Genomic DNA, 26,067 nt, shown 5'->3' with positions numbered 1-26,067 from the left:
CATTATTTATTTCCCTTTGAACGCTTAGAATGCCAGCATATCTTGGATTTTGAAATAATGGCCTTCTGGAATTGATGAAAGCATGATTCTAAAGATTTAAAAGTCAAACGAATTGCAAGCAAAAATACAAAGATAAACCATACAGACATGTTTTGGTTAAACTGAGAAGGCCAAGACAAGATCTTAAGACTAGCCAAATTAAAAGCAGGTTACTTATAAAAGAATGACAGAGGGGAGGGTACAGCTCAGTGGTAGAGTGCATGCTTAGCATACATGATGTCCTGGGTTCAATCCCCAGTAACTCCCTTAAAAAAAAGAAAAAAAACCTAACTACACCACCTCCCAAAGAAATTAATACAACATGATAAACCAACTATATACTTCAATTTAAAAAAAAAACATTTTTTTTAAATGACAACTGGAAATTGGACCAACAGCAGACCTCTCAATAGCAACGATCAAAGCCAGAAGGCATTTTCTTAAAAACAAAAAACAAAAACTGAAAAAAATCTGTCAACTTAGAATTGTATACCCAACTAAACTATTATTCAAGAATGAAGGCAAATAGATTTTTAGATAACAAAATTCAGTGTTTAGCAATAGTAGACTCCCACTAAAGGAATTCTAAAGGAATTATACTTCAAGAAAAATGATCACAGAAGGAATGAGATGCAAAAAGGAACAGTGAGCAAAGAAAAGTGGGAAATTTTAAATACTGTATAAAACGCCAATAGTAATATATTAAAGTTTGCATGAGGGAATCAGGATAAAATGAAAATATTAGACTAAACGTACATAAGAAGGGGGGTGATTGAAGTTCTAAGCTCCTTGGATTAGTAGACAAAGAGTAGATTTAGGGATAAATGTGAGATTTTTTCTTAGGTATGTGTATTCAGATTCTAAAGAAAACCACTTGAAGAATATAAAATGGTTATAACTCACAAACCAACAAATGGGAAACTATGTAGTATAAAAAAAAAAATCAAGGAAGAAAAGAAAACAAACTGGCTACGTTAGTAGTTACCCAGGCTGGGGGAGTTACCTAAACACAGGCTCAAAATACAGAAAACAAAAACTAGAATTACAAGGGAAAATGGGCAAATCTGCAACACAGTGAGAGACTCTGCATACCTCCCCCGTAACTAAGAGCTCAGACAAGTTATGCAGACATGAGATCTGCACAAAAGTGTTACAGCCTTGACCTAATCAACACACAACAAATTCTGCACCTAAGGAAACACACAAAACTAACCATAGACAAGCCACGAAAACTCTCAAGTGAAAGAATCAATTCCTTTGACCACAGTACAATTGCGTTAAAGCCAACGCTGGGAGAAGTGCTCCACAGATCACACGCATTCCTGCACATCCTGCGAAGCGAGGCGCTGACTACCCTTTGCTCTGGACTCTGTTGGAGGATGCTTCTACAGAGAACAACTCTGAAGGACAGACGGTGACTTCCTCTGGAGCAAAGGCTGAGTTTGCTTATCAGAGCGATTCTCAACCAGCGGTGGCTCTGCCCACTAGCAGATACTTGACGGTGTCTGGAGACACATGTAGGGGTTACAACTGAGAGAGGAGGTGCCTCTAGCATCCAGGGGCAGAGGCCAGGGGTGCTGCAGCCCACAATGCACAGGACAGGTCCCCACAACTGACTGCCCAGCCCCAGATGTCTGCAGCGGCAAGGCTGATAAACGCTGGCTTACAACCTTAGCCGGCAGAGTAGTGTCCCCCTTTGGAACCAAGGAGTGTCACGTTTACTGTCTAGGACAATGAAGGTGACTCTCTCCCTCAAGGCAGAAAGCAGGGATGCTACTGCCCACTGCACATGCTCCAGGTGCCCTGAGCTCAAGGTTCCTCTTCCACAGTGCCATTCACTCAACATGCAGGTGTCCTACTCTGTAAGAGAAGTTCTTGAGGCAGAAGAATGTATCAGAGAAGAACTTGGGTCTCTGAAGTAACAGATTCCTCGAAATGGAATCAATATAGGTAAAATGAAATTAACCTTTTTATTTTTAATTGCTCCAAGACAGAGGTGGCAACTTTTTTTCCCTCTAAAGGACAAATATTTTGGGCATTGTATGCCCTGTGGTCTCCGCTGCAAGCACTTAACTCTGCTTATGGGATGAGTGCTGCCATCACCAGGCGTGGAGTCAGGACTGGCTGTGCATCAGGGAAGCTCTGTTTGTGGACACTGGGATTTTAATTCCATGTAATGTTCACGTGTCATAAAGTCTTCTTCGTCTTTTGATTTTTTCAACCATTAGAAAAATTTTAAATCCATTCTTCACTCACAGGCCATAAAAAAGAGGTGGCAGGGTGAGTTTGGCTGCTGGCTGACTTCCGCTGTAAGACAACCTCTGGCACAAAGTGGAAGCAGCAGCAGTGCGCCGCGTCCACAGGAGGCAGGACGTGCCTGGGTCACAGCAGCAACAGGGCGAGGAGGAGCTGGGGAGAGACCTGCAGTGAGGTCCTTACCCATGTGGCGTGACATATTATTATCTTACGGTAAACTCCAGTTATAGATGTATCTTGTAAATCCCAGCTCAACCATGAAAAACCTTTTTAAATAAGTAAAAATAAGAAGTTAATAATGAGATTAAATAGGATCTTTAAAACTGTTTGGTTAACCCAGATGAGGCAGAAAAAGAATAAAAGAAAAAACAGCAATAAATAGAAAACAGCTCACATGGGTCAACATGAAGAACCTAATATTTGCATTACAGGGGTCCCAGAAAGGGAAAAGAAAGAGAGGAAACCTGAGAAAATATTTGGAGAGATAATCACCAAAAACTTCCCCAACCTGGGAAAGGAAACAATCACCCAAGTCCAGGAAGTGCAGAGTTCCACACAGGATCAACCCAAAGAGGAGCACACCCAGGCACATAGTCATCAAACTGACAACAATTAAGGGTAAGGATAAAACATTACAACTAGCAAGAGAAAAGCAACAAATAACATACAAGGGAACTCTCATAAGGTTTCAGCTGACTTTTCAGCATAAACTCTACAGGCCAGAAGGGATGGCACAACATACTTAAAGTGATGCAAGGGGGAAACTTACAACCAAGAACACTCTATCCAGCAAGGCTCTCGCTCAGATTTGATGGAGAAATCAAAAGCTTCACAGATTAACAAAACCTAAAAGATTTCAGCACCACCAAACCAGCTTTACAGCAAATGTTAAAGAAACTTCTCTAGTCACCAAACCGTAAGAAAAAAGATTAAAAAAAAAAAAAACCCTACAAAATTGCTTTGTTGGTGAGGGAGAGCGTAGCTCAGTGGTAGAGTACGTGCCTAGCGTGCACAAGGACCTGGGTTCAATCCCCAGCACCTCCATTCAAATCAATCAGTCAATCTAATCCCCACTGCCCCGTGCCAAAAAAAAAAAGGATTGCTTTGGCAGTTCAGGGTCTTTTATGGTTCCATGTAAATTGTGGAATTGTTTGTTCCAGTTCTGTGAAAAAAGTCATGAGTACTTTGACAGAGGTTGCACTGGATCTGTAGATTGCTTTGGGTAGTACGGCCATTTTAATAATGTTGATTCTTCCAATCCAAGAACACAAGATCAATTTCCTTCATCAATGGTTTACAGTTTTCAGAGCATAGGTAATCTCCTTGGTTAAGTTTATTTCTAGGTATTTTGTTGTTTTTGATGCAATGGAAATGTTTATGCCAGTTATAAAACTCAGGTATTTGAAGTGAAGAAAAAAAAAGTGAATGAAGGGCTGCAAATGGCAAAATAGCCTTCTTTTTTATGGGTGAGTTGTATTCCATTGCACATGTATGCTGCATCTTTTTTACCCATTCATCTATTGATGTGCACTCAGGATGCTCCCACGTCTTGGCGATTGTAAATAGTGCTGCTATTAATAGCACAGTGGATGTATCTTTTTGAATTAATGCTTTTGTTTTTCTCTGATATATGCCCAGGAGTGGAACTGCTGGGTCACACGGTGCTTCTATTTTTAGGCTTTTGAGAAACCTCCATATTGTTTTCCATGGTGGCTGCACCAATTTGCATTCCTACCAACAGCGTACAAGGGTTCCCTTTTCTCCACATCCTCGCCAACATTTGTTATTTGTGTTCTTTTTGATGCTGGCCATTCTGACAGGCGTGAGACGGTGTCTCATTGTGATTTTGATTTGCATTTTCCTGGTATTAGTGATGTTGAGCAACTTTTCATGTTCCTGTTGGCCATCTGCATTCCCTCTTTTGGAAAAATGTCTATTCAGTTCTTCTGCCCATATGTTAAATGGGTTGTTTGTTTGCTTTTTAACTGAAGTACAGTTGATTTAAAATGTTGTATTACTTTCTGGAGGATTAAGAGGTACAAACTATCAGGTATAAAATAAGTTACAAGGATGTGTTGTACCACATGGGGAAGATGGACAATACTTTATAATAACTACAAACAGAGTATAACCTTTAAAAATTGTGAATCATTATATTGTATACCTGTAACATATAATACTGTATATCAACTGTACTTCAATTAAAAAAATGATATTGTAAAATAAATACATAAAAAGCTAAAGTTCTAAACTGTTCTTAGAAACAATGAATAGTACATATATGTAAATTTTTAAAAATATGTACAGTATATTGTATATCTGTATTTACATGAAATACATTATATATATGCAGTCAAATTGTATCAGTGTTACCTAATAAAATTGAAAAGTGCAAAAAAGAAAACAGCTTACAAGAGAATACATTTAAATCCACAAATATCAATAATCACATTAAATGTGAATCGCAAAAATACAACAGTCAGAGGTAAGAGATTGTTATAGTAACAGAGAAAGGCACCAACTATACATTGTCTACAAAAAACTTTAAACATAAAGACATAAGTTAAAATAAAAGAAGGAAAAAAGATATAAAACTAAGCAAACACTAAGCAAAATAAAGTTGGAGTAGCTATATTAATATCAAAGAAAACTTCAGAGTAAGAAATATTATAAAAGATAAAGAGGGATTTCATATAATGGTAAAGGGGTCAATTCCCCCAAAATGTACAATCCTAAATGTGTTATTTCACTTACAACAGAGCTTCAAGTCATGAGGCAAAAACGGATAGAACTGAAAGGGAAAATAGCCAAATCCACAATTACAGCTGGAGATTCCACACGTGTCTCTCGATAAGAGAACAAGTGGACAGAAAATCAATACAGATACAGAAGGTCTGAACAATGCTACCGACCAACCAGACCTAACTGGCATTTATCAAACAATATCAGAACACGTTTTCCTCAAGTTCACATGGAACATTCACCAAACAGGCCATATTCTGGGCCACAAAACAAACCTGCACTGAAAAGCAAATTTGCTTTTCACAGAGGCATGGCTCAGCAATTCTGAAATTACCCTAAACAAATAAGTAAATTATTGTAGATAATGAGAACAAGGCTTCTTACAGTTACAAATAAGGAGAGAGAGCTACTGCCGAGCCTGGGCTGCTGGATGGGAGCTGGAGGGGCTCGTGGTTTTTGTCCTATACACACGTGGACAGACCCAGGAATGAACACAGAAGTGCATGTGCGCGGTTAGTATGTTACATGCCTTCCCACTGGACGGGACGAGCAGCAGTGACACCCCTGTAGGAATGAGTACAGTTAACACCCAGATTTGGATTTCTAAACACTATTCTCTAGTAGAAGGAACTAGGGCTCCTTGGAGAAGAGACTGACTCCAGGGCTGGGGCAAGAAACACAGAAGATGAGCTGGAGCATCTTGTGATACTGGGAAATAATGAAGTAGTAAAAGAATAAAAAACAGTAACAAAAAGTATGCTAAAAGGGCCTCAGAGCTAACCTAAGAGTCCCCAGTGGCCACAGTTAGAACCACCCGGGCAAACAAGCAGCAACAGAGCTGGATTACAGCCCCAAATAACTCGAGCACCAGCGAGTCCACGCCGACACGGACACGCAGCTGAGTAAACAAGTGAGAGAGAGGCCAGAGAGGACAGCTCTCCCCTACAGCAAACTCCAACTAACACAGGTAGAGGGAATGAGAAAACAGGAAATCACCACTAGAACTCCAGTGCCAAAATCAGTGGGCAAAAGGGTAAGCAAAAAACATATTTGCATAATTTCAAAGTATCTCCCCTCGGATATTAATTACAAAAATGGAAAATAGTAATTTTACAGTGGATAAAGCCTGCAGACATGACCGGAATCAAGTGTTCAAGGTCACCCTCACCAGCAACGGTTCACACAGACACCATCTGCCCTGGCCTGAAGAGGGGGCACACAGAGGGGGGCCCACCACCCGAGAACACACAACTTTAGGAGAAAATAGCAGACAAACCTAAACTGAGGGTGTCTTCAAAAGAGCCATCTCTACTTCTCACCAGAATCAAGGCCACAAACAAGGGAAGGCTGAGGACTGCCCAGATGGGAGGGGACAGGACGACCCTGAGACATGGGACAGCGTGCTGGACCCCAAAACAGACAAGGGACGTTATGGGGAAGAGCAGGGTCCAAACGCAGCCTGTGGCTCAGCTGAGGGGAGCATGTGCACAAGGCAGCCGTGCTGGCTGCGCTCTGCCTACGCGAGCGCACGGTAGCGGGCGGGGAGGCTGCGTGGAAGGTGTTCTGAACTCTATTTTTGCAGTTTTTCTGTAAAGCTCAGATTATCTCAAATTAAAACGATGAATTAAAAACACAAGGAAATACATGGGAGTGATAAGCACCAAATTCAGGGGGGCAGTTAATTGTTGAGGGGAGGCTGGTGCATGAGACTGGGGAGCTGTACAAAGAAGGCCCCAACTCCGGGAGGAGGGTTCACTCCTTGTGGTGTGTGGACGGTACATGGATTTTCAAAAATTACATGTGTATGCCTGAATGTATTTCTTTAAAAAGCTTCAGACTTTCAAACTGGGCACAGACACATCTGCATATAGGAATCTGGTCACCTGCCCGATGTTTACGGAGTACCTATCACAAAACGAGGGTCCTCCCTGCCTCTCCTGTGTTGGCTGCACAGGGTCTACACCACAGCTGCTCAGCAGCAGCAAGACGGCAGCACGGCCACGGCAAGCGGGTGTGGCCAGGGTCCAGGAGGATGCCCCTCAGCCCGCTGCCCCAGAGACGGAGCAGATTTAGACAGAGTTCTGAACCCAGCCCGCCACGGGGTGGAGCTGTGACCGCGGTGTCACGATCCGCAGACTTTCCACACATGAAACAGACGCACTTCCAGCAGCAGGTGCAGCTGAACCCCCTCATCTTCCAGCCCTGGCTCAGAAGTTCATGATCACGTGCCGGTTTCACACAAAGCATCAGAATACACGGGAAAAAGGGGAGAAACAGACGGGACCTTCCTGATGGGCATTTCAACCTTCAGGTGAGGAACTAACTCCACCATTCCACAAAGGGGCTGAGGGAAGCCTCCTTCCTGTCTGCTTGTTTCTGCAGACATTTATTTTGGTAATTAGAACAATTTGGTTATTTCACATTTTATTCTGGGCTCGAGTACAGAATTTGTTTTAGAATATCTATTAAACATTTCAAATCACTATTTTAAGATATTTATTAGAATTTACCTACCTTTCTATTATTTGCTAAACTTAAAACCATATCCTATAAAGCTCATCAGTGAGTGTCATAAACTTTCAGTTTCCTCAGGAAGTGGGGGGACAGATGGATACGCACGTGGCGACACGAGCGCTGTGCAGAGCCGCCAGGAGCATCCATGGAGCCCACTGCGAGCCTCAGCTTTACAGGCTGATACTCTCATTGGGAAACTGGGTACAAAGGGGAGGGCAGAGAAAACAGATGAGCACCAGCCCCACACAACGTGCCCTTGCTGGGCTGAGCATGACCCCAGGACCGGGAGGGGACGAGTGGGGACCTCAGACCCAGGAATGGGGACCTCAGACCCAGGAATGTGCCCGCAAAATACGGGGGGGGGGAGACCTCAGACCCAGGAATGTGCCCGCAAAATACAGAGGGCAGGCAGAGGATGGGGGGCCTGAACACCTGTGCCAGGACAACGGTGCTTGGTCTCCCGTTTACCTCCCTCCTCCAGCGCCACACGGGGCGTGTCAGGTGGTTTGAGCACTGCCTTCAGAACAAGCTGTAGCAGCAAGGTGGACAGACAGCTCCCGCAGGGCAGAGCCTCTCCCGAGGAGAAGGGGGCATCTTTTATCCACCACACAGAAGGGCAGCCAGCAGCCTCGGGGTCAACTGGAAAGGCCTTAGGGATTTCCACCTGCTGTCCTGCATAGGGTAGAATTAAATGTCAACCTCTTCAAAAAGAACTGATTCTCCGTCTTTTTCCAGGCCACCCCTAATTCAGAAAATTCGTCTGCAGCCGAGGATTGCTTCCGGTACGCTAAGCTGAAGACACTCAAGAGTTAACCGATGAAATGGCAAAATCATGCCACCATCACATGTACACTCCCCGCAGAGTCAGAATTCACAAGAAAGCAACTTAACTTTCCAAAGCAATACAGCACTTAGGAGAACAAATTGAGGAGGCCTTAAGAAATATAAAGCATTTTCTCTGCAGTTCAACATACCCTCAGCCTTGAACTGTTCTTCTGATGAACATCTTGTGTTTACGACTGGAAGTTAAGAGCTCTGGGCTGGAAGGCAAATGCTGCAAACACACAAACGGCCAACAGGCACGGCGCCACTTGTCAAGGGGGCAACGCCGCCCCAACCACCATGCACAGCCTTGCCTGCGCTAGATGGCTATCTTTTTTTTTATGAAAATAACAGGTGTTGGCGAGGATGTGGAGAAACTGGGAACCCTGTGCACTGCTGGTGGGAATGTAAAATGGGGCAGCCGCTGTGGGAAAGTTTGGTGGTTCCTCAAGAAGTTAAACAGAACTACCATTACTGGAAGTTACTGTCCAGCGGGAACTAAGTTTATGCCGGCGATGATCAGTCTTGGTTCACATGACGGTGATGGTTACGACACTGTGACTGCGTTTAAATTCCACTCAGCTGTACACTTACAAATGGTTAAAATTTTAAGTATTATTTTATGTATATTTTACCCCACACAAAGTAACCCAGCATTAGCAATTAAACGCTTACTGCGTGTCTGGCGTTGAGTGGAATGTCAGTGTGCGCTCACCACCCACGCGGCCTTGGTTCTCCGTCTCACACACAGGTGGGCGGGTAACAACAGCCTGCCTTCTGGAAGGCTGCAGGTCACTCCCAATACAATCAGCAAAACGGCCCATTCGGAAGTGCCAATTCGTCTTCCAGGCTCAACCAGACCCCAAATACCCCCTGGATGAAGAGCAGCTTCAGGGGACTTGCAGCTCATCAAAAACAGCCTGTGTTCCTTCCCAGGATGCAGTGAACACCACCCCCAGTGCTGCTGTGCCCCCTTGATCCTTCCCAGACAGAACGGGGTGCGCTGGAAGGAAGCTCTTTCCAGCCAGGTTTCTGAGGGTTCAGAGTCAAGACACAGCCATCCCGGAGGTAAAGAGCGCTGTCCTGAAACCCAAAGCCAAGAGGACGCGTACCTGGCAGCGCCTGGTAGTGGCAGCCGCAGAGGCCGCCCCACCACTGCCCACCCGCCGTCGGCGGGGCCCACGTCCCGGGCAGTCTGCGGGGCTGGAGGGAGCGCTCCGCAGCTGAGCCTGAAAGAACCAGCCATCTCCAGGCGCTGTTTATTGTTTGACTAAGAGAGCAAGACCAGGCAGAGAAGCCCCGCGGAATGACAGTTTGCTGTGTGGTCCCTCGTCTTCTCGGCACGCGCCATGCTTCCACGAACGACGCTAGGCTGTCACTCTGATCACAAGCGCAATCCAAGTGTAAGTATGTGTGCTCTCCTTCCAGCTCCCACCCCCGCCCGTGCTCCTCTAAGTAGAAAAGGTGCTGGGTGTCTCTTCAGAGCCTCCGTGGCCACAGCTCTCCCACCTGGGGCTTAAAACAGACTGCAGCTCGGTCTCCCCAGGTCCATTCTGAAACCGCCGCACGCTCCACGAAGGAGCCCCGGGAGCGAGGTCCTACTGATACTGCCGGTGGTCTCCGAAGGGCGAGGGCGGCAGCTGGGCTACAGGCCCCTGGGCAGCGTCTTCAGCAAAGACAGGACCTGTGGTGAAGGAGAACGGAGACACCACCTGGCTGTCATGTCGTTTACAAGAACCAGACCCCGGAGGGAGCGAATCAGTCAGCTCGACCGAAGCAGGTGCCACGTCAGAGCTGGGCCCGAATCCCTGCGCCTGGAGAGAGCCGCGCCCTCAGCCCTCCCAGGGGTGGCAGGTGGGCTCATCGAGGCAGGAAGCAACGCTCAGGCTGCAGAGCAACTGCCAAACAAGCTGCAGGTCAGGGCTGGACGGAAGCGCCCGCCTGCCGTGTCCTCAGCAGCGATTTTAAAGCTGCAGCGCAGGCGCTGCGTCTCAAGAGGACCCCGAGATGCACCTACATGACCAAGTCAGTGTGGACCGGGCTCTGACGCAGGGACAGCCCGCCCCGGCCTGCAGAGCAGGGGCCGCCGTGTTTCATCTCTGAACAAGGAGAAACTGTGGCTCCTTTGAAAAGACCTGAATGGGAGCAATCATGCCTTCCTCAGGGAAACGGAGGCAGACTGCAAGTATCTGGAAGGGACAAAGAGGGCTTTCCAGTGCTCCAGTCACGTCAGTTTTTACTATGAAAACAGCACCCGTTCATCACCGCCAGCCTGAGAAGACAGCGGGTGAAAAAGACAAAGCTACGGATAACCACTGTCGTCATTTAGACACAGTTGTGAGTGGTTTTCCTCACTGTTTAAGAACTTTCACGTGTAAGCTAATTTGAAAAACCTGATTAATTTTTCAAAGACCCCCCCCACCCCCCCAGGTTTTTGGAAACACATCTCCTGTCTAAGATAAAACACTTCTTTCCCTCTGAGGAAAAAAGCTTAAAGCAACTACACGAGGCTAAATCCCGTTAAGACAATGTGACCAAGATCTTGTTTTAGTTCTGAAAACATGGAGCTTTCCTGATGTCTTATGTGAAGTCTTTCCCACTAAAGGGTTAAACAAACCAAAAAGCCAAACGGAGAGTGGCCATCACGACAGGGCTAACAACAAAGTAATGACTGAGAAACAGGAACCCGGGGAACAGGCCCAGGGGCCTGCAGGTCACCGCACGGGCACCTGGCGAGTGGGGCTTGGGAACACCGTGCCCAGAACACACTGAACCTCTCACTCGGGGCCTCGGGAGGATCAAGTCAAACTGGGAGCCATGACCTACTCCTAACTCTAGGCTGAATCTTCTCCGAGCTCCAAAAATAACTCTCAGTGTGTCTCACTATTCCGCGTGTCCCCCCACAAACGCCAGGCCCTACTGTCCGACTGTGACCCTGTGTCTCCTGCTTCCTCCAAAGGCAAGGAACAGTCCCAAGCAGACAACCGGTGTTTTCTCAGTGACAAACTTCACACGCTAACCTCTGAGCAGATGCTCCAGGACCGTGTGTGACGGCCTGCGGGGAGAGGGCAACAGAAAATCCTCCAACAAAGTACATCACCAACTTCTCAGAAAGCTCTACCTTCCAACCCTGCGGTGACCCCTCACCACCAGCCGCCTTCTCCCTCGCTGCCCACTTTCTCCAAGGCGAGCAACGCGACCAGACCACCTCCTCTGCTGCTGGGAAGCTGGTGCCACACCCGCTGCCCTGCGCCTGGGATGGGGCCCACACACGTGCGGGCATAAGCTGTCGCCTGCCTGCTGCCACTGTCACACCTCAAGGCCCTCTCTTCAAGCACCTCCAAAGTGATCAGCATGTCTCAGACGATAAAACCGAGAACACTAAGGAGAGGTCAAAGGCAATCCTCGGGCCGCAGCACTTGGGCTGCTGTGATTAAACACGGCTAACTGCACGCGCGCCCACCCCGTCCGACGGGCGCACGCCCGTTCTCAGTCCCTGCGCACTGATACACGAGGCAGACCTTCTCTTTACATGCCAGGAAGCCACGCCAGGACGCTCGAGCCGCGGCGCCGGGCAGAGGAGACTCACCACTGGGGAACTGCGCAGAGGCAAATCTCGTCAACAGGATGCCGGCTCCTTCGATCAGAGCGAGGAGAACGCCGCCCATCACGGCTGACCCGGCCATGGCCACTGGTCCATCTGGCACAGTGGTGACAGAGAGGTTACTTTGGCAGGAATCCAGTTTGATGTCAGGTGTAACAAAGGAAAGAGCTGTCTGGACAGCTCCCTGCCACTGCCCTCCCAAACCTCCCACTCGCTGGCCAAGACCTGGTCCCAGCCAGCTCACTGTCCACGTGGGCCACGTGCTACGGGGGCAGCCCCGCCATACACGTCTGCACTGCCGCCGCTGCTGTCGGGGCCGGTGCAGAGCTGAGCGGCCAGGACGCAGCCCCTCAGCCCACAGGGCCCAACACTCCGACTCCTGGGCCCTGTGCAGAGGAAGCATGCTGACCCCTGGCTGGCCCGCTAAGCCCAGACGAATTCCGGGTTGCTCCAAAAGATGGCTCTAGGCTCTTTACTCAGAACAAGGCTATGTGGCCAGGACCCCATTAATTCCAGAGGCTGGAGAGGAAGCCCAGGCACAAAGGTGTGGTGAACCGGCCACGACCGTCAGCGCAGGGCGGGAAGCCGCACTGCTCCCTGGCCACGGGGGTTACGGTTGGAGCCCAAGCTCTCTGTTCGCAAACACGCCACATCCAGAGACCCTTTACAGCTACCCCAGATCACACGCACTCACACTTTCCCAGACAATGCAACACTCAGTGTTACGCGTCACGGGTGTCACTAAACCAAGATGACCGTGTGTGTCGGCATGACTGCTTACTTCTGGCTGCCAGGATGGCCCCGGTCAGGGCACCACTGGTGATGGGGTTCCAGGGGTCTTCCTTCCCTCTGACTTGAACCATGCTGCAATCAATCATGGAGAAGAGACCGCCCCAAACTGCAAAACTACCTGTTTTATTTAAAAACAAAGTTTCATTTTTGTATCTTAGATTTAAAATGTTACAATCAAACATAAGTTTGGGGGGGAGGGTATAGCTAAAGTGGTAGAGCACATGCTTAGCATGCGTGAGGTCCTGGGTTTGATTCCTAGCACCTCTATTAAAAAATAGACAAATAAATAAACCTAATTACCTCCCTCCTAAAAATAATTTAACAAAAAAATTAAAACAAACAAAAACATAAGTTTAAATAACAATACACTGTAGTCTTAAAACCTCACACTCTTAAACAAACACATGCAGACAGGCCTGAACAAGCACTGAACAAAAGCCAGAATGCATGTGTCTTCAACGCAGCTGGGCTTGCGCTGCCCCGCTGGGAATCCGCAGTCCCCAAGCCAGGCCTGAGAGTCAGGGGCACACGCTCGCCCCCCAGAACCACGCGTCTGTTCAGAAGCCCCTCCTTCCTTCTCCCTCTCCTTCCTCAGAGCTCTACCTGCCCCGTTTTCCTTCTCTTCAGTTAAGAGCCGCAGAGCATCTGCTCCATGAAAACCACCAGCAGGAGCAGGAAAGCCAGCTGTTGTGGAACGTGTTACAGGTGGAAGCCAATACACGCTGACGCAAGTGAGGGGTACAAGCGACCAGAGTTGTGGGAAAACATGGGAATGGAGGGCACCTTTCCGCTCTCCTTTCTAGCCTTCATTCCTCAAGTATGAAACCTGCAACCACCCCAAATCAGGCTACTTTGCCTGTAAATGCTTCCTAAACAGTCACAATTTCATAAAATAACATCCACCCACACATACATACACTTAAGTACACGCAAAATCGAGAAAGACAACACCAAGATTTCATCACCGGCACCTCTGGTGACAGGTAACAGGTGACTTAATTTTGCTATGCTTTGCTTTATTTTCTAAATCTTCTCCACTGAACACACACGACGTGCACTACAGGAAGAGTTCTCGTGCGTGCCAGGACGAGGGAGAGGAGGAAGATGGCAGGGGAGCCCCAGGCACGCTGTTCCTTCCCCTCTGAAACCTCATGGCTGCCGGGCGTGTGCGTGAGGGCCACGCCCAGGTCTGAGCAAGACTGTCACCAGCGCTCCTCTCCAGCCGTCACGCTGGGGGTGAAATCTGGCTGATACAACCAGTTCAAATACGCATGAGCCTCCTTGTTTCTGTCCAGTGCTAGACATCACACACGACACGAAAGTAAAGCAGCCCTTTCTTCTGATCCAGCGGTTCTGCGCCCTGGGGGAGCAGTGGCGCCCAGGGAAGGGACGCTAGAATTTCCTGCTTCCTCAAGCAAGGCCCTCCCACTCCTTCGCAAGAGTCGGAAACCTCCACAGTCGCAAGCATGGCACGGGGTGAGCTATGGTGACGGACGAAGGTGGAAGGTGAGCCCACAGGAAGGACACTCAGGGCATGGAGCGTCCCTGTGTCCACGTGGATGGGTGGCCTGCCACCAGGTGCCACAGCCAAAGTGGGGCAAGAAGGAATATGTTCATATGAAAAGAGAAGAATGGACCTGTGGGCTGGATCGACTTTAGAGGTTTATCAGTGTGAACTTGTGATTTCCAGTATGTACACATGTATGGATAAAACCTGTGCACGTATATGGACGGGGTTAGTGTGTGTTCACATACATACACGCACACATTCCTAAGCTCTGCTACAAAGAAGGCCTGGGAACTGCAACACCCAACAGTCACAATACACTCTGTGTCCAGACTGGCTTCTAAATACCACCCTCAACCGAAAGGAACCAGGGCTCCTTGGGGAAACGGCTGCCTCTACAGCTGGGCCGGGGCGGGGGTGGGGGGAGCACACAGGATGAGCCTGGAGCACCTCGTCCCAAGTGCAAGGAAGTGCCTGAAGAGTAAGGCAGACACATCAAAGCACCTCGTATTTCTGCTATGAGAATGTAAGACTTCTCAGGACACAATTATGACTTTGCATTTCCTGGGATCTTAACCGGAAGCTCAGCAAATGCTCATTGAACTAAACTGAAAATGCCATCCAGTGTTTTTAAAAGTCAAGACTTCATAAAGATCACTCAGTGGTTTCCTTAAAAAGGCCGATTCCCAGGATTTGAAATGAACGGTCCCAGCTCACCGGCACTGTGACATACTCTCCCTCCATTCCACCCCAATTGTTGTTTTAAACAAACCTTTAATTTTAGACTAGTTTTGGAGTTACAGACAAGCTGTGAAGACGGCAGAGTTCCCGAACACCCCACAGCCTGTTCCCCACACGGAGCATCTGACTTGAGTGCTGTGCCCCTGTCTCAACCGACGGCCCAACACTGACCCGCTGCTCCCGAAGTCCACACTCACTCACACTCACTCCGATCTCCTCGGTCCCAGGGCCTCACTACATTCAGTCCTCTGGGCTCCGTAGGCTCTTCATGCCTGTTAGTCACCTGATTGTTTTCTTAGTCACTGAAAATGCTTGTGACAGATGTGTCCTCTCAAAAGCCTGCAAAACCCACAGGACCGCCGCCTACGTGGAGGCTTGGGATTTGGCATGGACTCTGACAGCACGTAGCATCCCCAAACAACACAGCAAACGTTAAGACACAGGAAAACTGGTCACACTGACTTTCCAGGCTATGCAATCACTACAGAGCGAAGACCATCACTTCAACCCTCAGCTTCCTCGCTGGAAGATGGCGAAATAACTACCTCTCATGTTGCTGAGGATGAAGTCCAATATCCTGTGAAAGCCTCAGCAAAGTGCTGGGCGCACAGCCTGCACTCAATGAACATTCAATACTAGCTACTCTCTGCTAAAAACAACAACCACTTCTTCCGACGCACAGACTCACTCAGAAGAACTGAAAGCACCACGTCGTTACCACGCGGTACACATGGTCTCTTCAGCCCGACGGTACCTTTACAGGCGAAGACAACCTCCAGGCTTTCTCACCATCTCTTCTCCCAGCTTCTGAATAACCAAGTTCAAACAGCGGGAGGAACACAGCCTTCTCCGCTGTGGCACCGACCTCGGCACCGTGTCCAAAGCCAGCCTTACAGCCCCTCTCTCACGAACCTCAGCCCTTCAGCTCATTCTCCTCGGCGTGACGCAGCCCCGAAGCTACCACCTCTGACTCTCACAAACCCGAGCTGTAGGCACACTGTCTGCCTTCTGGATTAAGAGGGAAAAACAAAACACCACCGAGCGTTTGAAGGACAGACTTATTTTCAGTAGGATGCAACAATTCAGGTTAACCTTCCAAGGAAATCATAAATCAAGGCCCTTCAGAGATGTTAAGCTGTGACAAGCTTTTATTTAGGCCAAAGTAAAATGTCTAAGTGGTATAATCTTAAAAAGGAAAAAAACAGAACTTCATCTTCCAAAAAACGGGAAAGAAATTGTCTGGAGTACAAATGGAAAAACTCTACTTACCTCCCAGCTGCGGGGCCCTTGTTTTAACAGCTGTCAAACTCCCTCGTAGTCTGTGGTTTACTCCCTATAAGGAAACCAAAGAAAACTAAAATATATTAGAAATATAGTACATCTCCAACCCAGTGATGGGGCCTGAGTGATGAGCAAACCTAGGTTTCGAGAGATGACAACATGGGACCCTTCAGCCACTTACCACCGGAGAATTGCGAAAGCCTTTGAATGCCTGAAAGATACCACCACCTATGGTTCCCATTGTAAAGGCTCCACCGCAGTCGTCCACGATTCGCCAGGGACTAGTGGGGGAAGAACAAGAAGGCTGTATTTCTCATTTATGAACCATAAGACCCTCTCTGCTAACCCAGCAGGGACACAACAGATTCCACGGCAGGGCCCACCACAGCCAGGAACATCTGAACACATTCTGTCTATTCGGCCGAAGCCACCTAAGCGAGAGGGAATGGAACTGGCTTTAGGTCCTGCCTGTTTACAGCACTTTATTCACTCGCTCAGCTGCTGGTGTATCTATTCTGAGTCCCACACTGCCCCAAAGCAAATAAATAAGCATGTGGAAAATTACACTATCATCAGCGATGGGGATCCAGCCTCCTGGGGAGGAAGGTAAACTCTCCCGCTGCAGCAAAATTGGAAGCCGAGACCAAAGACCGAAGATTCAACAGGTGCAGAGCATTTGCAGCTGCAGTTTGTATGATACATTTAGCACATCGTATTCTCTAATACCCATTAATCAGAGGTGAAACTCGTAAACTCAGCTTCCAACGCAGCACCCTAACTTATGCGGCTCAGTGAAATCTGGGTAAGCTCATTAGAACAGAACTGCTGTCCTAGCAGTGTGGCTTATAAAAGTCTGTGAATAGCTAAATTCATCTTCAGCTCACTGTGAATAAACATTTCTTCTGGTCTCAAGGGTCAAGCCTGTGGGCAACCCAGCTGCTCAAGTAACTTGTGAGCTCAGCGCATTGTTGCCACTGGAGACCCTGAACGAGTAGTTTCTGACTTTGCCAAACAGAATGCAAAACGCTGAATGAAGCCAAAACACCTTGTCCCTTCCAAGCGTAAGACAAGTCGGGAGCTTGTGAAGAACCACAGCCTCACGCAGAGGCTCCTACTGTCAGCCTGCTTCTGCCGTCCTAAAAGCAGAATCAGCAACACCTGGGAGCTTGTTAAACTGCACTCCTGGGAGGTCCCACCCAGAACCTACTAAATCCGTTCACTATTTAACACGGTCCACAGGTGACTTGATTTCACTGTAGAAGTTTGAGAAGCAGTGCTTTGAGAGCTTTTTCTTACAGAATCCCTCATCCTTTACCTTTGGAAAAGAGTATTCCTGTCTCCTCTCCGTTTTACAGATGAACAGAGGCTCAGTAACCTGCCCAAGGGCACACGGGTAATGACTAGTAGAGCCAATTTAAATACACATCTAGTACTCCAAAGCCCCCAGATTCTTTTCACTACATCCTACAGACTAAGGCTTTTGAAGAGAAAACATAACTGAAAGGTGTTTAGGACAATTACGTACCTATGACGCATTAAAGGCTGGAGGAAAGGAAAGCACTGAGGAAGCTACTGTACAAGACATTAAGGAGGCCAGGTAAGGTCCTAACAGGAAGTGAAAGGCGGGAGTGCGGAAGAATTCAGACTGCATGTGGGGTTGGGGTGGGGGTGCAGAGGGAGGGGAAAGACGCTTGGATGACTTCAGAAACGGGTGGCCCACAAGATCCAAGTAGTTCTGAGCACACAACAGACAACCGATGGTACTGATTCAGGACTAAGAGAAAGCGAAGGGGCACTTAATACGTTAGGAGATGAAAATTTACGTTTCTCGTAACATCTTTAACCCAAATAACTTCCCCTGCTGCTGAACTGTGTCATGACATACACGAGAGCAGTCGGCAACAGTGCACAGGGTCCTGCATACCTGCGCACCACCCAGGAAGGGGTCACAACCTCTGGAGAAGGTAATTTTAAGGAGCTGGGAGCCCTGAAACATACGCTGCGTCTCATTTCGAGGGGCGGGGGCAGCACAAAGCAGGCAACGTGGTTAGTGCTGGCAAGGCAATAACGCAAAGCCCTGGCCCTTCCGCACAGCTTGAGGGCACCGTGGCGCGCGCTGACGGGGAACACCGGTGACGACCCCGGTGACGAGAGCTGGTTTTGCCTCGTGCCCCCAGAGGGAGTACGCGCCTGACCCCGTGGTGCCCTCATTCCTGGGGCCCCGTGCGGGCGCAGAGCCCCCCATCCCCCGGTAAACGCGGAACGACGGGCTCGCGTCCGCGGTCAGCGGGCGCGCTACTCCCTCCGCACTCCCGTAACGCCTGCCCACCGGAGCGCCCCAGCACCGCACGCCGTCCTCTCGGGCCAGCTTCCCTCCCCCACGCGGGGTGAGTCAGGGTGGGCGGCGGGCGGAGGGGCTGCTCCCGACCCGTCGGGCTGCAGGGCACAGCCGAGCCCGGGCGCCCTCCATCCGCCGCAAGGTCACCGCGCGGCCCCGTCGGAGGAGCCGGCCGCTCAGGCCTGCGTGCTCTCTGCCCCAGAGCCTGCGACTGAGGGCGCCCTGCGCCTGGGAGGCCGGGCGGGGACGGAGGCCGGGCGGCGGGCAGAGGGTCGGGCAGGCTCACCAGGGCTCGCGCGCGTACTCCTCCATCTTGACTCCGCGGCGCCAGCGATGCCGGGCGGGCGGGCGGGGCGGGGCCTGGCCCGGCGGCGGAAGTGATCCCGGGAGGAGGGCGTTACACTGAGGGGATTGGCTCGCCGCCTCCTCCCGTAGCCAATGGGAGCCGGGAGCCGGGAGCCGGGGCGGCGGGGCGGGTGCTCCAGGCGGTGGGCGGGGCTCCGCCGGGTCCTGGGTCCTCCGCGTGCGCGCGGCGGGGCCGAGTGGGAAGCCCAGGTGCGGCGAGGTTCACCTGACTGGAGATGCCGAGTCCACACAAACGTGGAGTCACTTGGCTGGGGTTCCCCGAAGCTCTCGAACTCGTTTCTTTGTTGAGTACTTGGCTGTCGAGTGTGAATTAACGCTGCCTACTTCGTCCTGGGCGGAGCTCCTTCAGGACGGCCCGTGCCTGAGTCCTTAGTCTCGGCCCGCAGTGCAGTGGGTGTGCCGTCCGTGCTTGTGAACTTCTGGGGTGCCGTGACCCCTGGGGGCCCTCGACGTGGGGGACAGCGACGACGGAGCCTCTTCCAGGCCTCACTCCACCCCCGGACCCGAGGCTGTCCAGCTCAGAGAACAGGAGACCCCCGGCCCCTTCGGTTTACCGTCAGCAAAACCTCGTCGTGTGAGAGCTGCTGCAGGAGCTCTCCTCCACCCTGCGCTCCTGACACTGACTTTAAAATGCAAACGTATGTATTTCTTCGCACACATCATCGTATTTAATGTATGTAGTAACGCCATAACCCTGTGCAGCATTTTTTTCTCTAGGTGGGTACTTTTAAGAACCTCAGTTTCCATCTCCTAAGGTTCAGAGAGGTTAAATGCCTTGCTTGAGGTCACACATCTCAGATTTGAGCCCATGTCATTCGACTCCAGAGGCCATGGCCTTATCTGCCACACTATACTGCCACCCTATATTCCTGAAAATGTGACTTTCCTGGGGTCATTCAGCCCAGATGAGAGCCACCCTGAGCATAAGTTAAACTGGTGCTGCTTCCCTGTGCTTACACACAGCACACAGTTTGGCCAGAGCTTGGGTCTCTTTTCCTTACTTCCTTCCTCTCCCCATCCATCTCGCACAAGAGTGCTGGTTTTTCTCTGAGGACCAGGCCATCCCATAATCCCCTGATACTCAGGATTAACTTGTCTCCGGGGGAAGTGGATTCCAAGCTTGGATAACCATTGCCCCCCACAGAGTGTGTGGGGCGGTGGTCCGCCGTTGCAGGGGCTGGAGGAGGCTGTACTCCTGACTACGGGTTCCGGAATCCTCCCGCCTGCTGGCCATGATGCCTTTGGCTTTCAGTCTGCGAGGACTCACACAGAGCCCGGGGCTGCAGGGAGCAAAAGGCGTCAGACTGACGCGTCAGAAGAGCCAGCTGTTCGGAACTGTGGGACCGCTTTGCCTTATGGCAGAGAAGATACAGGGTTTGTGGTTAGAAACCTTTGGTTAGGAGGCTGTGAGTCCTGCCCTTTAAGTGTGGAAGCTGTGACTTTGTTTTCCGAGTGTGTTCCTAGAACCCGAAGGAAGAGACAGCTGCCGAAACCAGGTGGCCCGGGGACTGAATGACCCCTTCTCGGGGAGAAAGTCCTGGGAGGCTGGAAGAGCTGCTTTCAGCTGACAGGCGACCGATGAGAAGTTGGCTGAGTTGGCTCTGGCGCCGGGCATCCCAGATGGTGACGCCTCTTCTCGGCCAGAGTGCGAGCAGAGACAGGAGTGCGGGCGGAGGTGCTGTGCGTGCGGGTGGGGCCCCTTCGCCCCACACCTCTTCTGGAGCCCGCCTCAGGCCAGCTCAAGGCTCAGCCTGCCCGCCAGGCCACCCACTCCTTCTCCCGAGAGGTTAGTGTGTCTTCGTTGGGCTCTTGGCAGTCGCTTCTTGCTCCCTTGTTTCACTTTGCCTTGTAGCATAATTTTTTTACCTCGTTAGATTACGCATTTAAAAGAGAATAACCACTTTGTAAGTCGTTTGTAGCTCTCTCCCTATAGTACCTGGCAGGGCGCCAAATATGCACAGCAGTGTCTGAATAAACGCCTGAGGGAGTGAATGGTGCGCGCGCAAACACGTGAGTGGGTGTGCGTGCGTCTGTGCGTGTCTGTGCGCATATGCCTGTGGGCATATGCCTGTGCGTGCGTGCGTGCGTGCTCCCTTGCGTGCTCCCGTGCGTGCGGGCGCCGGAGCGCGCGCGCGGGTTGAAGGTGGTTTCTGCGGAACGACAAGCAAAAAGACGAGAGGAGGCGGGCTTGGAGAAAACAACCCGGTACAAGACTAAGTGTGAGCTGTTGTAGTGCCGCTGCCGGTGGTGGTGCGGCCACCTCCGTCGGGAGTGCGTGTGCATGTTCAGTCTTAACACTGCCGCCCCTCGAGGCGCGGCAGTGCTGTCCTTGTTTCACAGATGGTGATGGCGAGTCCCGGAGAAGGAAGCAGCCGGAACCCGTGTCGGGTAAGCGGCCGTCCCGGGGCCCAACCAAGCCCGCTGGCGCGGAGAGGCCGAGCTTTAGCCGTTACACCCGCGCGCCTGTTGTGTTTCTCTGGAGCCCCTGGACTTCCCTTTTGAGGCGTTTTGTAAACTCTCTGGTTTCTAATGGATTGTTTGAAGTTATGTGTTTATTAACTGTCTTCACTGATAAGACTGTAAGCTTCGGGAAGGCAGGGACCACACTGATTTTCTGTTTAGTTACATCCCTCACTCTTGGAGCAGCGCCTGACACGTGGTCAGCACTCATAAGTGTATGCTCACTGACTCATCCACAGCCTCTGAAAAACAACCCCCCCCGGGGGGCCCCAGCCCTTCTCTCACCCTTCCTTTAGGCCTCTCTGCCTCCCCTCTGCACTCCAGTCCCACCTGCCTTAAATGAGAGGGGACTACTGGGCGCTAGACGCCAGGCCAGGTTTTCCTCCCAGCGAGGGCTGATGGGGTGACTGTGTCCGTCTCAGGATGGACTGGCGCCAGGAAGGATGGAAGCCACTGCGTAATGGGTTGCGCGAGGGCTTTTGGAGGGACTTTGTGGCAGGAGATCGAATGTCCTTGCGCCTTGTGCAGGGCGGTGTGATGGGCGAGCAGTGAAAGTCCTCTTACAGAACATGCCAGACCCGCTGCAATAGGATCCCTCCAACAGCCTGGAGTTACATTTCCCTGAAGAGGCACCAGATCATGCTCCGGGCTTACACGCAGTGGGGACCCGCAGGAGGTCTGTCTCCAGATGCCCCAGCAGAGGAAGGAGCCAAGGAGAGGAAAGAGGCTTGAGCTCTCTTCCCAGGAGCTCAGGGAGGTCGACACCCTGTCAGTTTTCCTGCGTCCGCACATAGCACCTCCTTCTGGGAACAGCCCACCAGCTCTCAGTCTGGGGACTCGGGATCTTTCTCTCCCCCTCCCCCCCTCCTCTCTCTCTCTCTCTCTCTCTCTCTCTCTCTCTCTCTCTCTCTCTCTCTCTCTCTCTCTCTCTCTCTCTCTCTTTCTCACAGAGGCCAAGGCAGCCTGGGGCCTCTGATGCTGGGGTCCTCAGGTTCCTAGGCAGTAGAGACTGGGTGGGCGGGGTGGCTCAGAGCTGCTGGAGTCGAGTCTCGGTTCTGGGGCTGTAAACGCCTGGGAGTCCCCAGCACATTACCAAATACAGTAGAAAGGAGTCAGCGGACCAGCGCTGACCACGGCCACGTCCCCCCGGGTGGGGCCGTCACGTGGGCACTTGAGCCCCACGTCCTGTCTGCCTTCCTGCCCTCCCCCACTGGTCTCATCTGCTCCTGCCAGCCTCTGCATTTTTGTATCTTTTTCCCATTGCGTGGCCCCCTTGTCTTTAAAAGGCTAAATGCTCTGTACTAAATTTGGTCACACAGCGCTCCAAGATTCTCTGGAATGTCCTCAAGTTTCAAACAGCTCTGACGGCAAGGCAGGCCCGCCCCTGCCCAGGGATTGGCTTCTCTCGTTGGGGCTGGGCTGCTGTGGGGCCTTATTGGCCGCTGGTTGGACCAGCCCAGGTCCACTAGCCCTAGGCTCGGGGAGGCGGCTGCTCCCAGTCCACACATCGGCACCTGCGGCAGGCAGGGCAGGGGAGCCTCAGTCCTCCACCAGTTGGGGGGTCTGCTCCCAAGCCCACTCCACCCATCCAGATCGGCTCGGCCCCCCTCTCCGCCCACCAGAACCCCCAGAGCCCCTGCAAGAGTGGCAGCCCATTTTGCCAAGATGTCTAAGGTGGCCAAGTATCGCCGGCAGGTGAGCGAGGACCCTGACATCGACAGCCTGCTGTCCACCCTGTCCCCCGAGGAGATGGAGGAGCTGGAGAAGGAGCTGGACGTGGTGGACCCAGACGGGAGCGTTCCCGTGGGGCTGCGGCAGAGAAACCAGACGGAGAAGCTGTCCACGGGCGTGTACAACCGGGAAGCCATGCTCAACTTCTGTGAGAAGGAGACCAAGAAGCTCATCCAGAGGGAGACGTCCACAGATGTGAGTGAGGGAGGGGGCAGGGGACCGATGCCCAGACAAGGATTCTCTTTCCTTAGAAGAAAGGTTGTTGTTGGCAGAGGAGTTAATGTTTCCGGAATGATTGTCATCCCCTGAACGGCAGTGGGAGTTCCCTACCCCTGACTTCTGTTTCATGAAGCAGAGGTTGGCTGTGTTGGAGGACCAGCAGCCACAGCATCTGCAGGGTTACCCATAGTGTGGGAGCCGGAGGGCGCCCTCAGAGTCGTCGTGGTCAAGTTGACTCATCCCCGCCCCTCAACACCTGGCTTTTTCCCTTCCCATCCACCATCCTACTGTGAGGGGGGCAGAACCGTAGAACAGGGCTCGCAGTCTCTTGCCAGCCTTCTCCTTGGGGAGAACAAGTGCCCCCCCACCGAGCCCTCTGACCTCTGGGCATCTCCTGGCATGTGGACCGTGTGAGGTGGCTGGTCACATGCACTTCCCAGGGCACTGAGCCAGGGCCAGGGTCTGTGAGGTGGGAACTGTGCCTTAACCCGCAGCTTCCGTCTCATTCCCAGAAGAGGTGGGGTCTGCGCTTTCTGGAGGAGCCTCTTGAGGGAGCAGCCCTCCCCTTGGTGGTAGGACTGTTACAGGCGTGCAAGGCCCCTTCGCCGTATTTCCCAGCCGCTGGGTGTTTTTCCGCCAGGAGGGGCCCGGGGAGGGCCGGAGGGACTGTTCTGGGAGCATCTGTCCACGTCGAGGGTGGGCTTAAGCAGTCGGCTTTGTGTTGTCCTGGGTTGATGCGGAGTTTTTTCCCCCCGTGTGTTCACATGTGGGCTTCTTGGGACAAGGTGGACTGGCCTCACCAGAGCTGGACTTTGTAGAACCCCTTGGTCCAGGGCAGGGGTGTCTGGGGGGGAGACTGTGCTGGCCGTGCGCTGGCCCTCCTGCCCAGCGCTTACTGGCTGCCTCTCTGTGCACCGCGCGTCGCTTGTGAGCTCAGGCAAGGAAGGCTCCGTCTCGGCCGTCCTTCGTTTGACTCCCGTGATGTGGCAGCTCTCAGGGGCGATGAGAAGGGCAGCATTAGCAGCACTCCTGTGAGGGGTCCGTCTGAGCCGGGAGTAGTGCGGGTCACCAGCCAGAGCACGCTGGGGGCATGCGTGGCCCCCCGGAGATGGGGTGTGGGGAGGAGGGGCAGGGTGAGGTGGAGGGGCTTTGCCAAAGACTAGAGAGTGGGGGTGTCTGTCATGTGCAGCAGCATCGGAGCCCTGTGCTGGTCACCAGGGACTCGCAGAGCGCTGGGGGCGCTGCACTCCAGGGAAAGCTGGGAGAGGGGGCCCGGGTCAGGCGTGGTGAGGGGAGACGAGCCAGTGCGGGGCTTGCTGCGAGTCCCTGGCTCTGAGCCCACGATGGCCTTGTGTCCAGCAGCCTCTGGGCTCAGGAAGATGCTCTGGAGGCTGAAGACAAACATGAAACCCTCCTAGTCCCACGCAGGCTATGTAGACCGAGACTGCGGTGCACCTGGATTCCTACAAACAAACTGTCTTCCTTAGCCTGTGCACACTGGTCTCCACGGCGGATCCGAGCCGGGGACCCAGGGGGACGCCCTGCTGGGGAGGCACCCAGAGGTGGGGGTCCCCTGGGGAAGGGCTGCGGTCCACCCACACCTGCTTGCCAAGGCAGAGTCCCCTGTGCGGTCTGGGGGTGGCAGCAAGTGGAGAACGTGGCTCCGCCAGTAGCCATAGCAGAGTCACCTGGTCTGAGACCCAGCGGCTCTCACGGGCTGGTTACTGAGTGGCCCACGGTTAGCTGACCGGCCTGGTCTCCTCATCCAGGGACCAGGGTGGGAGCGCCCATCTCGTGGGGCTGGGGCGAAAGCACTCTGCACCCACCTGGGCAGGTAACAAACACACGACCTCCCATCTCAGTTTACTGGGTGGAGGGGCCGCAAGGTCAGTCGGGGGACAGAGAGCCCCCAGCCCCTCCTGCCCGGTCACCTGGGGACCTGGAGGTCCCTCCGCACGAAGGGTACTTGATCACGGTATTGTGCACATGCTCTTTAAAGGAGCCTCATCTTTTAGACCTAAATACCGAAACACTTACAGGAAGAACCTGGCAAAATTAGGGCATTGGCTTTAAAGTAATTGGGCGAGGGAGGGGCTCGCAGGCATTGCTGGCGTGTTGGAGCAGGGCGGGGAGCCCACGGCGCTCTTGGACGAATCTCTCTGCTTCTCTGTGGGAATCTCCAGTAGTAAACACTGTCCTCTGTGATAGGCAGACACTGAGAGGGGGAGGCAGGCCCGGTCCTGCTCTTCCTGGGGCCGGGACCCCAGAACTTGGCTCTGGCTGTGCTGCCAGGCGGGTCTAACTGTGGAAGGGCCTTGCTCTGCCTCTCCCCCTCCTCCCTCGTGACTCTCCCTCCACCCCACCCCGAGCTGCTTCCAGGTCAGCCCCCGTTTGTCCTTGGCTTCCAGACACCACTTACCCCAGGGAGCCTTCCAGACCCCCAGCCCAGCAGGGTCAGGCGCCTCGCTGAGCTGAGCACGCCAGCCACATCCTGGCCAACCTGGTCCTCGTGTCATGTTGTTGTTGACCCTGCTTTTTGTTGTTGCCGTTTGGGGAGGGGATTAATTGGGTTTATTTATTTACTTATTTAGTTATTTTAATGGAGGCACCGAAGGTTAAGCCCGGGACCTTGTGCATACTAAGCACGCACTCTAC

At 51.9% G+C, this 26,067-nt stretch overlaps 2 protein-coding genes across 5 annotated transcripts in view; one reads left to right on the top strand and one right to left on the bottom strand.

The window, feature by feature from the left end:
- Positions 1-8,970: 8,970 nt before the first annotated feature.
- Positions 8,971-25,897, bottom strand: TIMM17A (translocase of inner mitochondrial membrane 17A). Of its 2 annotated transcripts, none has more exons than XM_064477331.1 (6): positions 25,832-25,897; positions 16,480-16,579; positions 16,287-16,350; positions 12,759-12,887; positions 11,963-12,073; positions 8,971-10,057 (listed from the first exon to the last, which is right to left on the bottom strand). In XM_064477331.1, exons 2-6 carry the CDS (start codon positions 16,537-16,539, stop codon positions 9,972-9,974), a joined length of 450 nt encoding a protein of 149 aa, XP_064333401.1. In that variant the 5' UTR covers positions 16,540-16,579; positions 25,832-25,897; the 3' UTR covers positions 8,971-9,971. The 2 variants fall into 2 exon arrangements, with proteins under 2 accessions (XP_064333401.1, XP_031294158.1); XM_031438298.2 differs by lacking the exon at positions 25,832-25,897 and adding an exon at positions 18,923-18,983.
- Positions 19,650-26,067, top strand: part of LMOD1 (leiomodin 1) — a 32,183-nt gene continuing 25,765 nt past the window's right edge. The window contains exons 1-3 of one of the 3 annotated variants that reach the window (XM_064477329.1): positions 19,650-20,788; positions 21,315-21,390; positions 23,158-23,388. In XM_064477329.1, coding sequence (XP_064333399.1) covers positions 21,343-21,390; positions 23,158-23,388 — 279 coding nt within the window. In that variant the 5' untranslated portion in view covers positions 19,650-20,788; positions 21,315-21,342. Of the gene's footprint in view, positions 20,789-20,817; positions 21,391-22,781; positions 23,389-26,067 lie in introns of those variants that run through there. The other 2 variants (XM_064477328.1, XM_064477330.1) reach the window with 2 other exon arrangements.

This window comes from Camelus dromedarius, chromosome 21 (genome assembly GCF_036321535.1).
Source record: "Camelus dromedarius isolate mCamDro1 chromosome 21, mCamDro1.pat, whole genome shotgun sequence".
NCBI lineage: Eukaryota > Metazoa > Chordata > Mammalia > Artiodactyla > Camelidae > Camelus > Camelus dromedarius.
This window is presented reverse-complemented; position numbering and strand designations above follow the sequence as displayed.

Coding starts and splice junctions, on each gene's coding strand:
- TIMM17A (XM_031438298.2), bottom strand. CDS start 18,948: ATGGAGGAGTACGCGCGCGAGCCCTG. Junction 12,888..16,286: donor AAGGGCCCCGCAGCTGGGAG/GTAAGTAGAGTT, acceptor TAAATAAAACAG/GTAGTTTTGCAGTTTGGGGC. Junction 10,058..11,962: donor CTCTGCGCAGTTCCCCAGTG/GTGAGTCTCCTC, acceptor CCTTCACCACAG/GTCCTGTCTTTGCTGAAGAC.